The sequence below is a fragment of the Varanus komodoensis genome, unplaced genomic scaffold (assembly GCF_004798865.1).
Source record: "Varanus komodoensis strain SLA01 unplaced genomic scaffold, ASM479886v1 scaffold22, whole genome shotgun sequence".
Taxonomy (NCBI): domain Eukaryota; kingdom Metazoa; phylum Chordata; class Lepidosauria; order Squamata; family Varanidae; genus Varanus; species Varanus komodoensis.
Window position 1 is genome coordinate 20,881,205 of NW_025335606.1, and position 13,656 is coordinate 20,894,860.

At 46.7% G+C, this 13,656-nt stretch overlaps 1 protein-coding gene across 6 annotated transcripts in view; it reads left to right on the forward strand.

Annotated features, from left to right (window-relative positions):
- HDAC7 (histone deacetylase 7) overlaps positions 1-13,656 on the forward strand; it is a 244,594-nt gene that overhangs the window by 171,008 nt on the left and 59,930 nt on the right. For all 6 annotated transcript variants that reach the window (XM_044431113.1, XM_044431112.1, XM_044431114.1 and 3 more), the window contains 2 exons: positions 7,374-7,476; positions 8,936-9,051. In XM_044431113.1, coding sequence (XP_044287048.1) covers positions 7,374-7,476; positions 8,936-9,051 — 219 coding nt within the window. The remainder of the gene's footprint in view (positions 1-7,373; positions 7,477-8,935; positions 9,052-13,656) is intronic.

The following is a 13,656-nucleotide window of genomic DNA, read 5'->3' on the forward strand; positions in this document are numbered from 1 at the left end:
TATGAACATTAACAAGAACCGCGTGAGGACGAGACTAAGTGACTTTCTTCGTTGTGGCCTCTGTGCATCACACATATGGGTACTGCACCTCTGTGCATCACACATATGGGTACTGTTCCTTTGTGCATCACACATATGGGTACTACTGGAATCCGGGGTTCCGATTGATGACGTCTGCAGAGCCGCTACTTGGGCGAATCCCTGCACTTTCTCCAAGCATTACCGTCTCGATGTTCGGGCTTGACAGGACTGCTCCTTCGGTAGAGCTGTTCTCTCCTCCGTCCTTGATGAGGACACCTTCCCTCCTCCTTTGATGGTAAGCTTGTTAATCTACCCATATGTGTGATGCACAGAGGCCACAACAAAGAAAAACAGGTTGCTTACCTGTAACTGATGTTCTTCGAGTGGCCATCTGTGCAGTCACACAACCCACCCGCCGGCCCCGCTCGGTGTCGGTGAGTGGATGCATCGACAGCTCAATGTAGATGAGAGAGGGCATTTTCGGTACTGACCATCTCCTTTACGGTACCAACAAAATAAAATAAAATAATTTCCATTAAGATACCATACGTTCGGTCACAAAGACTGAACATAATGGCGGACGCTCCGTTCTTTATAGGCCACAAGGGGGAGGGGGAGTGGAGCTTCCCGCCAAAAACCGTTAGCTATCAATCTTCCGGCCAAAGGCACTGCGCAGGCACAGTACCCATATGTGTGACTGCACAGATGGCCACTCGAAGAACTTCAGTTACAGGTAAGCAACCTGCTTTTCACCTGCGTGACATCTTGTGCATCAAAACCACTGTTTCTGAGCCAGACCTGGCCTATATAATGCAGTCGAGATCTCAGTATCACCTTTCACATTAGTGCACTTAAGTTATTTGTTTAGTCTTTCATAAAATAGTTCATTTGCATTTAATGTTAATGGTTCAAAGAATGTCAGGCTGAACGGTCGGCCCCCACACATTTTCACCTCACCAAATCTGGCCCTCCTTGCAAAAAGTTTGGACACCCCTGGATTAAACTATAGTTTCTTCATGTTCTTATGGGCAAAGTGAAGAGTCTCTTCTCACTCTATTCTTCCGGATATCTTTTATGCAAGGATGGTGCACATCTGTCTCTTGGACTGTGACTCCTAACATCCCTCACTATTCACTATGCTGGATGGGACTTAGGGAGCTGAAGCCCAGCAACATCTGTGGGCAGTGGGCGGTGGGGTCACACATTCCCTGCTCCTACTTTAAAAGGGTATAAAAAACCTACTAAACTCAGATGCTTGTATGCCATCTGAGCACAGTGTGGACCTAGGCCAGGCAAATCCAGCTTCTTGGCAAATCCTGTTCGCCCAGCTGAAGCTAGAGCTCCTCACAATGCTGCAGTTAAAATCAGTTTAAGGGACTGTCTTTTCTAGCCTAGAGCAGCACTGGTAGATTCTCCTAACATGTCCACCTATGTCAACAGCTTACATCTCCAAGAACTTCTTGGTTGGTTGGTTGGTTGGTTGGTTGGTTGACTCCTTCTTTCTCTGAAGTGATATTCCTGTCCCTGTCCCCGTCCAGCATTATTTTCTTCTGGTGGGAGCCCTGTGGGGTAGGTTAAGCTGAGATAGCGGGACCAGCTAAAGGTTATTCAGGGAGCTTTATGGCTGAGTAGAGATTTGAACTCAAGGCAGTTCATTTCAAAATGCAGGCCAAGCGAAATCCTGGAGCATCCCCAGATGGAATACTTTGGCACAGCACAACTGATTGATCTTTATTATAATATTGCTTTCCTTTCAAGAACCTTGAGGTGGCATGCATAGCACATGCTTTTCTCATGCCCCCAGAACTCCTTCACCATTTTATCCTAGGACAGTGCTGTGAGGGAGGTTAAACCAAGACAATGTGGCTGGCCGGGGTCACCCATGGCTGAGTGGTGACTTGAACCTGGATTTCCCAAGAGTCAGGCAGACAGTCTAACTCAGCCTTCCCCAGTGTGGGGATCCTCCAGATATTTTGAGCTGCAATTTCCACCTTTCTGGACTGTTGGCCATTCTGTTGGTTGGGACTGATGGGAGTTGTAGTCAAAAACACCTGGAGGGGACTGGGTTGGGAATGCCTGCTCTAATCACTGCATCACACTGACTTTCTTTTATTAGATCCTTAGACCAAACTGGGAGTGGGCCTTCTTGCCTTACTATAAGGTAGGAAGGATGGAGTTTTCTGTGGTTGGATTCATGTTAGTGATAGCAGAGGGAACCCTTTGCACCAAGTCCAGACCATGGTTGATCTAACATGGTTTCGTCTATTCTGATTAGCAATGAAGCTCCTTCCCCTTAGAAAGAGGGTCTTTCCCACTTCCTCACTGGAACCATCCAACTGGAGATGCCAGAGATGGACCTAGAGGCTTTTCTCCATGCAGACTATGTGGTTCCCAAACCCCCTACCACTGACATCTCTGCTCTTGCCACCATCACATCTGTGAAGAATACACACACCTCTGTGGCATGCCCTGTGGGGCATCTTGGGGGTGGGGGGAGCTCCTCTACCCTCGTATAGTGGAAGTTCTGCACCTGCTTGTGAGAAAGACCATTCCGTAGGGTCCTGGAAAAGTGGTATTTATTTGTTTGTTTGTTTGTTTGTTTGTTTATTAAAACATTTTTATGCCGCCCCATTCGCCGAAGCCTCGGGGCGGCTTACAACATAGATAAAACAATAAGTTAAAATATCCATATAAAATGATCTTAATTAAAACACACATTATAAAATAAAATAAGCCGCCCTGGCCAGATAAAATTCAATTGTATTTAGCATTTAAAATGTTGCTTAAATAAAAAGGTCTTAGCCTGGCACCGAAAAACAAATAACGACGGCGCCAGGCGGACCTCTCTGGGGAGCGCGTTCCATAACTTAGGCGCCACCGCTGAGAAAGCCCTTCTCCGAGTAGCCACCCTCCTAATTTCTCTCACGGAGGGCTCCCGGAGAAGGGCCTCTCCCGCCGATCTCAGGGGGCGACTGGGCAAATATGGATGTAAGCGCTCCTTCAGGTAACCAGGACCCAAGCCGTTTAGGGCTTTATAGGTCATTACCAACACCTTGAATTGGGCCCGGACTTCAATGGGGAGCCAGTGAAGCTGACGGAGAACTGGAGTCATGTGAACATAACGTCCAGTCCCCGTCAGCAGCCTGGCAGCTCTATTCTGAACCAATTGAAGTATCCGGACCGTCTTCAAGGGTAGCCCCACGTAGAGCGCGTTACAGAAGTCAAGACGGGAAGTCACCAGCGCATGAGTCACTGTTGCAAGGCAGTCGTACTCCAGGTAGGGGCGCAGCTGATGAATCAGCCGAAGCTGGAGGTTGCCTCCCCCCCCCCCCCCCGCTTTGCCTACAGACAGTCATGATGGACACATCAACTCCCTGCCTGGAACATCCATACAATGTGGTTTCCATAGTTAAACAAGAAGCAAAGGCAACCATGTAAAATTCTAAACACAAAATTCCAAAATTCCTGTGATGTAATAGTCACATAGGTTGCAATTGTGACAGCCATCAGCCTTGTTTTTCTTTCTTTCCTCCTATTTCTGCCTCCTTCCTGCCCTCCAGAACTCATGCCAACCTCCTTCTTGTAGCATCTTGCCTGGTTATAAGAGATCTGGGGATCTTGGAAGCATGCATATTTTTTGTGATCCTTCAGTTGGCATAAGATGGTATCCCATGGACAATGAGACTTGTTTCTTGAAAAATAGAAATGGAAAGGAAACCTTATGGAGGTTAATTTGCAAATTTGATGGGTACGCCTGCCTCAGGACAGGCCAGTTTATGTGTCTTGTCTTTCTCAGATTGGATGGTTCATGCTGGTAGTGGGAAGGAGGGCATGCATCTACATATGCTCCCTGCCATCTAGTGTCCATTTCTGGAAGTGCTGCTTCCTGCAGTCCCAGCTTCTGCAAAATCGTTTTCCCTTTCTTAAAATCGCCATTGTTTGAAAACTCCTTCCTCGCTCTCAGCCTACATTTGTCAGTGTTATGGCTCCTACACCCCGCTTCTGAGAGCTGAAGAGTTTCAGTGGCTTCAGTGCTTACTCAGTTTTCTGAGAAGGACACTGGAGGCCTGTGGCATATCTTTCCTGGAAGGTTTATTTACACTCAGCTCAAAATGAGGAACCAGAACTTTTCTAGTCCAGCAGCTCTCTGCCTTTCCCTCAGCTGCCTCAGGACTCTCCCTGCTGCCCAGGTCAGAGATCCCAAGTCAGTTCTCTTTCCTGTCTTCTAATCAGACTCTCCAGCCTGCCTTCCTGCTCACCGAGGCCTAGTAAAAGAAAAGCCTATCCTAAATCACTTTGCATTCAGAGCACCAAACTGCAAGGTTAATTTTGCACCAACTTGCAAGGTTAATTTAACTGCAGAAGTAAATTTTGTTGTGTTCTCAAGTACACAACGCTATCAAGTTTTTTCCTCTCCAAATGGAGTTCTCTTCTTCTGCAGTAGCTGGCTTCTCACAAGCCCACCCAGTCCAACCCTCACATATTCAGAAACAGAGAGTGGCCACTTTGTGTATCCCTTCACAGAGAGCTGTGACCCTTCGGACAAACTTGCTCTCCAACTGTGATCAGGAGAGATATTTTGTGAACTCTAGAATGTGTTTCTGGAATTAGAACTTTCATGAGGCAGAGTGTCTGGTACATGTTGGTGTACCATTTTCAACATAATCGCATACATGTTTAGACAAAGGAATGATTCCCAAAATTAAACTGGGGTGGGGTGGGGGCTCTGTGTGGATGTATCAGCAACATGCAAAGCGATTTTGGGAGTTTTATTTGTATAAAATCACAAATTAAGGGCACAAGCCTATGCATGTTTGGACAGAAAAAAAAAAGTCTTACAACTCCCAACATTGCCTAGCTAGCCATGGTGGCTGTGGAATGCTGGGAATTGTAGTAGGTAGTTATTTTTTCCCTGTCCAAACATGCACCTTTGATCATTAACTAGCATAGATACTTCTTTTCCCAATCAGGTATTGCTTGCTCCATTTCAGGAAGCAGAGTTTGTGGAGAGGGTAGATCCAGTCACAGGTCACCTTCATCATACACTACTGTGTGGGCTTGACCCTTTAAAAATTGAGAAAAAAATTAAGAAGTAACGTAATATAAATAATAGAGGCCTGGTTTGGCCACATTACTTGTGCAAGGAACCACAGTATCCTAGCTGATCACAAGCTGAACATAAGCCAGCAGTGTGATGTAGCTGCTTAAACAGTTGATGTAGACTTAAGGCTGTATGGAGTGTCAAAGAAAGTGTGTCAAAGGAAGTAATCATTATTCTCCTATTTTGTGTTGGTTAGGACACATCTGGAGTATTGTGTCCAGTTCTAGGAGCCAAATTTTAGCAAGGAATAGTCAAACTTAACCCATATCCTCCTAAGGTTGTCTCGGAGCCACAAGTCCCATGAGGAATAGCACCTAGATCACTTAATTCCCTTCACTTTGAGAAGCCAAGGTTAAGGGGAGACATGATCACAATCTTTAAATACCTGGTGGGCTGTCATGTAGAAGATGGAACAGTCTGAACAAATGGGTGCAAATTGTACAGAAAGAGATTATGGTTTGATGTGTACAAAACGTTCCTGACAAATTGCTATTTGACAGTGGAAGAAATGTCTTTAGATGGTAGCAGGCTCTTCTTTGCTGAGCCATTTAAGCTGCAGTTGCAAGATGCCTGCACCAGAGAAGGGGTTAGACTCAGTTAACTCCTAGATCCCTTCCAATGCTACGATTCTATAGCACAGAAAGAAAGTCTTGTTAAGTTTACATTCAGTAAGTGAGATGATCACTGTAAACTTTAGAACATCTGTCTCTTGATGAGAAGCTGAACAAGGTCTGGGCAATTGTAGTACTGTCAAAAGGAAAAGCACATCCTTGTTACATAATACTGAATGAGGGGTATAAAAAAGAACTTTTTGGTATCCACTTAATTCCTTTTAATTTCCTGCTGGAATAAGAGGTTATACATTCTAATGCCAATGCAATATTGCCCTTTAAAATCATACCAATGTTTGGTTAAGAAAAAAAATACAAAAATACTTTTGTATAAGTACTGCATTTGTAGCAGAAGAATATTTGTTTGTTACATCTCTGCACGCATCTCAGCCTGTGTTAATGAAACTACTTGGTGGTCACAGAATAGGTAGATGGGAAAATACACATTTCTATCTTTTAACTTGCCATTTTTGCAAATATGTCCTGCATCAAGGGAAGCTTCAGTGTTGCATGTGTATTTTTTAAATCCAAAATGTTATTTTAAAACAAGCATATGTGCCAGTTATTCTCACAATGACCCTGTATGCTAGGCTAGTAATATTCCTATTTTACAGATGGAGGAACAGGCTGAGAGGCCAGGGTGGGTCCTGAATTCTCCACGTAGTCCTTAACTAAGAAGACTGTCAACTTCAGTCTCCTTGGTTTAAAGCCAATACTGTCTGGTTGCATCATGATGTGAACATTTTTAAAAGAGCCTTCTTGATTGCTACACTGGCCTTAATCCTAACAGGCTCACACACAGTGTGTCTGTCAGGGAGGACACTTCTAAGATCTGCTGAATGATTAGCATGCCTGGGAATTCCCTGCAGCCACTTCCCATGCCTGAAGAAGATACTGCAGCCAAACAGCACGGCTCAACCAGGGCGAGTGGCAAGAAGTTCTTCAGCGAGATCCAAGGTTGTATCCAGTGTTAATCTAACAAGTCCCATTCATTTCATCGGGCCTTCTCTAAGCAGGATTAACACTGGATAGAACCACCCAGAAAGGGTGACTTCATCCAAGTCCCAAGCTTGGGTTCCTTCCCTTCTTACTTAGAACTTTAAAGAATATAAGTGTCCCAGCTCTCAACCTTTCCTCTCTGCCTTTGGATGTTTCATAGGTGATATTCCTGTGATATTCCTGCATCTTTGAAATGGGGATGATCTCAGCAGAGTAGCCCCTCCCCTTCACTTCATTATGATGTGGGAAGATTCTGTGTCTGCATTTCATCTCCTGGGGCCACACACACATTCCACCTGGAGCCATATGAAGGGACAGCCGAAGATAGCAAGAAGCTGGCCCCTTATTCTATCAGGTCCCATGGCCAACCCAGGTGCCAAAGGGATTTCCCTGTTGTGGAAAGCTGAAGCATTTAGGTCCTTTTGGTTTGGGGTTACCTTCCCCAATCTGGCACCCTCTTGATTGTTTGGGCTTCAGCTTCACTCAGCCCCTGCTAGTGTAGACTATTTGGAGGTATTTGGAGGCATTGGCATTATAGAGGCATTTGGCACTGCTTTGGCACCATCTGGAAGGGTGTCCATTCCTGACCGAAGCAGGGCTGCAATGGACATTCACAACTGGCTGCTCTTTCTGCCCTGCAGGTGCTGTAGCGAGTATGGTGGTGAAGCAGAAATTGGCAGAGGTCATCCTGAAGAAACAGCAGGCTGCTCTGGAAAGGACCAATCCTCCTGTCATGCCATACAGGTGATTTCTTTATAGGCACATGTTTTTCCAATGACCTCTTCAAGTGCAATTTTGTGCAGGATGTGAATGAGTTCAAGTGCATAGAAATGCACATAAGCCAGACCTCAGTTCATAAATCAGCGTTTCCTTGCTGCAGTGCCTTCCTGGGGCGTTGGCCTACAGCTCCCATCATCCCCATGATGGCTATGTGTGATGGAACTTGAAATCCAGCACATTGGGAAGGTTGCTGGCATGGGGGAGAGTGCTCTTAAAAATGGAGCCATCAGGATGTGGGATGGGTTGACTGCTACTCCCCTGATATAGCCTGGATCACACTCTGGTTTATTCAAATTGTGAGTGCTATTCACTCACACCTCCTGCCAGGCACTAAATGCCTGCTCTACATCTTATATATCCATGCTGTGAACGGAAAGCCTCCTTTGACTAGGATGTATCTTTTCAGCAACTGCAGTCCTATACGATGAGGCCCTTGAATAAAAGGGAGTCTTGTTTTCCAAGGTAGAATGCCCAAGATTGTGCTTAATTTCTGTCTGTCTTTTTTAGAGATATTTTTATGGCCTTCTGAATCCCTGGCCTTCTACATTCCATGAGATAATGTTAGTCATGATGTGTCCATGCACAATGTCTGTTCCAAGCAAATAGGTTTGGCAGGTTTTCTAAAATAAAGCAAACACTACCCATACCTGCAAGACCTATTCATGGCACAGAGTTCTGCCATGCAAGCTAAAGTTTTCACAAGTGGATGGTGCCATAGTTAAAGGTGGGGAAACCTGTGTTCTTCCATCTTGTAGTGTTCTTTGACATAACTTCTAAATTTTTTCAAGTTAGAGAGATTGGAAAGAATTTGCCGCAGAATTAAAAGCATGAGAATTTAGTCTAAAGCCATAGACTTGTATCTCAAGTAAACCTAATAAATTGGACCTATTAATCAGCCATAAATGAACCTGCTTGAACATCTGAAGCTGAATGGCCTTAGTTTTCACAGAAAGACAACATGGTAACACTGCCTTCCAGGTGTTTGGACTTCAACTCCTATCAGTCCCAGCATGGCCAATAATCTGGAATGCTATGAATTAAATAATATGAAATATTTGGACAGCATCAAATGGGGGAAGGCTGTTGAAAGTCATTGGAAAAAAGATATGGATAAGCTTCTCCCTATAACTGGAGGTGGGGAGGGTGGGTTTGGGAGAAGTGCTGTCCTTCCACTGGTGCAATGTCCTTTCATGGCTTGCCCCAGAAGGGTGACATTTACAGCTCATGGATCAGTGGCAGTTTGAACTTTGGGGAGGGACCATGTGGCAGAACAGCTGCTTTGTGTACGTGGCAATGCCTGAGAGGCATTCACAGCAGAGAACAGAGTTGAACAGGGGCTCGGTTTACAGCTCCAGCTGTTAACTGCTATGCCATGCTGAAGGAAGAGTGTCAACAGTGCCTTTGCTTCTTCTCTTTCATCCAGGTCTTTTGAGCCAATGGAACATGAAGGTCCAGCCAACCCTCTGCTTCCTAGCTTCTTTCCACCTGCCTCCGACAGCTCTGGCAACTCCCCAGAGCACTTTCCACTAAGGAAAACAGGTGAGGTAGTGCAACTAGGGTTGCAGATGACCAGTTGAGGGGTGCGTGCAGTGGGAGATGGATGTGGGCTCTCTTGCTCCAGCTTGGTCCAACTGGCAGAAATCACCTGGTGACATTTCCATGGCATGGAGATTAACAGGCTGCTTGTGCATCTCAAGCTGATTCTATGCCTGTTGGGTTGGCCAGAGAAATGAGGGTTGCAGGCAGAAAGCAATGAAGGGATCGCATGGAAGTACAGAACAAGCTGGGGGCACTTTGGAGGCATGTGCCCCACCAGTAGCTTTTCATGCAGTTCACTGCTGGTGCACATACAAGTTGCAGCAAAGGGGAGAGGATGGGAAGCTCAGTGATCGGCTCTGTTGGCCTGTTTTCCCCCAGCTGATTCCACTCCAGCTGGACATTATAAGAACTGACGTGTAACATTTAAGAATTTGTGCCCAAGTTTGCTCCCCATATGTTTTTTTTTCTTTTTCTGCTTCATTGTTTCAGTTGTAAACCTGTTGGCAAGGATCATCTCCTCCTCCTCCTCCTCCTCCTCCTCCTCCTCCTCCGTCTTTTACATATGCATCTCTGAGAGCCTTTATGGGCAAAGAGTGGACCTTGAAACATTTTTGGTGAAAATGAGAATAATGATCACATAGGAGGAGGTTGTGCTGTTTGTGCCATGTCCCTTCCTCATGCAAGAGCATGCCCCTCTTTAAAGAAGCAGGGGAAGTTTAATAGGAAAACACACACTTTGAATGAAGAAGGTCTGAGGGTCAGTTCGCAACACCAGCAGTAAAAACCTGCGTCTGGCAGTAGGGCTAGAAACAGCATCCATCGCAGACCCTGGAGAGATGCTGCCAGTCACGGTAGATGATACTGGATTAGGTGGACCAGTAGTTTCATCATACAGGAAGATCCATTGTGAGTGTTTCCACTGATAAGTAGACATACTCACACATATTTCAGCTTCCTGACTGAAGAATCTTTCTTCTTTGGTTTGGGTGATGGAGGAAGAGAAAGGGTTTGTGAGGATTACCTAGCATCACAGAGGTGCAGAGGTACAGACAAAGTGCTAAAGAACACCCACTGCAACAATAACAGTAAAGTATTGAATGAAAGGTATTCCTTGCAGACAGTATTCTTTCTGAGAAAAGGAACAGAAATGAGAACAATCAAGAAAGGAAGAAAATGGGAAGAGTACTGTTGTGCCCATGTTTTGTTTTAATTTAAAATATTTCTAGGATGCCTTTTAGGACAACAGCACTGCCAGGATGGCTCACACAATATAGTTCCACACAGTAAAAATAGCAAAAAGCAAAATCATCATCATAATCAAACATCCACAATAAAATTTCCAGTATAAACAGTAACACAAATCTAAAACTGAATTGCAGGTAAAACCCCAGAACACTTCAGTAAAACATAATCAGAGAAATCAAGCAAGTCTTCAGGATCTGTAACAATGGGATCTGACAGGTTACATTTCCTTAGGGTACAGTCCAGTGGGGCTGTCCATTATCCTCTGAACTCGAAGGATTATGGGCATCTTTGCTTATGGGAAGAGCACAGGTGTGTGTTTCTACAGTTCTGTAAATTAGCCAAATGGGCTGTTTTGACCATTGAACTGAGTTGATTTGGGGGAGGGGGGACAGGGAGGCATGAGCCCCACTAAGATACATTATGTGCTGGTGAACCTGGTTCCCTCCTGTCCCCGTTCCCTGCTGCCTGCACTGCATTCCTTCCCAATGTCGCTTTTAGAACCTTGGAGACAATGCTACCATGAGGAAAGGGGGATCTTAATGTGACTCCCCACCCCTAAGAGTGCCCTTTTTTCCAGCCCCAGATCTGGGAATGTGAATGATCCTCTGGCCTTCTAGGTGTAGCCTGAGACTATAGAAATGTCATGCTAGTTTATACTTTCCTGTTATTCCCACTACCTTGTAGGTAGCATTTGCAGTTCCTGCTTCAGGGACTAAGGGGTCTATCGATTTTGGCTGGCCTTGGTACCACCAGCTCTGTACCAGCCCTGACTTGGCCAGTGGGGAGTTGGGAAGCCTTGTGGCAGACAGTCCTGTGTTCAATTCCTGACCTCTCCAGGTAGATCAAGGCAAGATACATGTTTGACACACAGGAGAAGAGTTGCTGCCTCTTGGACCCATGATCTGGCTCCATGATTTGGTAGCTTCCTCTGTCTCTGTGACCTTGCCAGAGTAAAAGTCACCCTCACTGTGAGCTCAGCCATGACTACCAGGTCCCTGGCGCATCCTTTCAGCTGCTGTCGGAAAATGGATTTGCTGAGCTAGGTGTACGTTTGCTCAGAGACGTGGCAGCTCCCACATTCTTCTTCGTGGTCTCTGTGCATCACACATAATGGGCGCTGCACCTGTGCAGTGCCTGTTGCTGGGTAGAATACAAAAGCTTCAACGGATTTTGGCGGGAACTCCGCACCCTCCCCCACGGTGCTATAAAAGGCGGAGTGCCTGCCATTTCCCTCAATCTTCTTTCAACCGCCGATCGCTTTGCCTTGAGCCATTCATTATCGTTCATTGCATCTTCTTGCTCTTTGTTCTAATCGCCTTTTTCTCTTCCTCTTCTAGTTAAGATAATCCAAGTTTTATTACCTTACCTTTCCTAGTTAATCCTTTTCCTCCTTTAAAAAAAAAGTTCTTACCTTTCTGCCATCATTTTTCGCTATCCTCTTTTCTTGATGGCTCAGCGCGCAGCCTTTCAAAAGTTCTCTAGATGTGGGGCCAAAATGTTTCCAATGGACCCGCACAAGCTTTGCCATCTATGCTTGGGAGAAGGACATCGCACTGAGAAATGCAGCCATTGTCAGGCGTTTACTAAACAAGCCCAGAAAAATCGGGAGAACTGGCTGAGGAAGATACTTTGGGATCAGGTCCTCATAGCTTTGGACGAGCTTGCCACCCAGGCCGCTCCAGCTGGTGCTCCATGGTGACCTCCCCTCGTCCACCATCCAAGGGAGCTGCTTCTAGGGAGACGACTCGCTCCTTCAATTCCTTCTCTCTCAAACAAAAGGAGAAACGGAAGCACACCAGGCAAGGAGATCCGGCAGTCCTGGAAAGGTCTAAGAAGGACAAGACCGACAAAACCAGCTGCAAGCACCATAGGCTTGCTCAAGAACCACACTGGGACTCGGGTTCGACCACTCCATCGGTCCCGACAGCTTCATCAGTACCGATGCCATCGACACTGACACCGCAAGCTGTGATGCAAGTTACGCCGCCTGGAACCCCCCAGAGAGTCACACTACTGGCTCCTACAGTGTTCAATCCCCCTGAGCCTATGATCCATGGATTGATGTCTGACGGGGAAATCTGAGACTCACCACCTCGGTTAATACCGAGCCATCAACCGGCTCGTTCACCGACACTGATGCCGTCGTCGCCAGAGGCATCTCCAAGGCCTCCTCCACCAGCCAACTCTCACCACCATCACTGCACCTCTGGCCAATCCACCAGGAGCTGGGTCCCAATGCCGTACGGCAGGCTTGAGCCACCTCAACCCTACTACTGGGACTATCTGCCTCCGTATGGCTACTACCCCATGCCACCGGAGCGCAGGCATTGATCCCGTCCAGCCAGGACTGAAGCACCCTCCACCTCGGCACCTGCGACTTCCCGTCCTCCTCTGTCTCCAGTCCAGTCGTCTTCCAGCACTCCATACCTCTACAACTCGGACTCTGAGGACTCAGACCAGCTCTCCACATCTCCTGATACAGTCATCTCCACCCAGGGACCTGGGTCCCCAAAGGAGTCCTACGCCACTTTCGGCGAACTCATGGCCCGCCTCACCCGGCCGCTGGAGATTGAGGTCGAACACTGGCCAAGTACCAACAAGGACAGTTTCTACAACATCGTTCATAAGGAACAGTCTTCCACCATCTCCATCCCACTCATCACCACCCTCCGGGAGGCTATGACAGACACCTGGGAATTCCCTAGCCAGCTGCATCCGACATCCTGGAGGTACGAATCCATGTACAAGGTTCGGGAGCAGGACATACCATTACTTTTGAAGCACCTGAAACCTAATTTGATTGTGGTCAAGTCGTCCCAGGGGCGAGACAACAGAGAACACTCAACCCCAAGAGACAAAGAGGGCAGGAAGATTGATTTAATGGCACGCTGCATGGGGCTGGGTCTCCAGATTTCCAACTATGAGGCAACAGTGGCCAGATATCAGTATTTCCTGATGCAATGGCTGGAATCTATCACCTCCACTATTCCGGAGCAACAGCGTGACCTGGCCTGCGTCTTCATCTGGGAGGCCATGCAGCTCTCTATCCAGCAGCTCACTATGGCCCGCCATCTCGTGCGCTCGTTGGATCCATCACCCTGCGCCGACATGCCTGGCTACATTCCTGCAACTTCCCCGATGAGACCAAGAGGCACATCGAGGGAATGCCCTTCGACGGTTCCAGCCTCTTCCATGACTGCACGGACCATAAGCTCAAGCACATTAACAACGCTCGAGCTACCGCTCAGAAGATGGAAATCCCTAATTCCAACCGTCGTAAGTGGCCATAATCTCTTGTTACCCTCGATACCAGCCTTACCATTTCTATCAGCCGTGCCAGCAATACCAGCCATGCCAGCA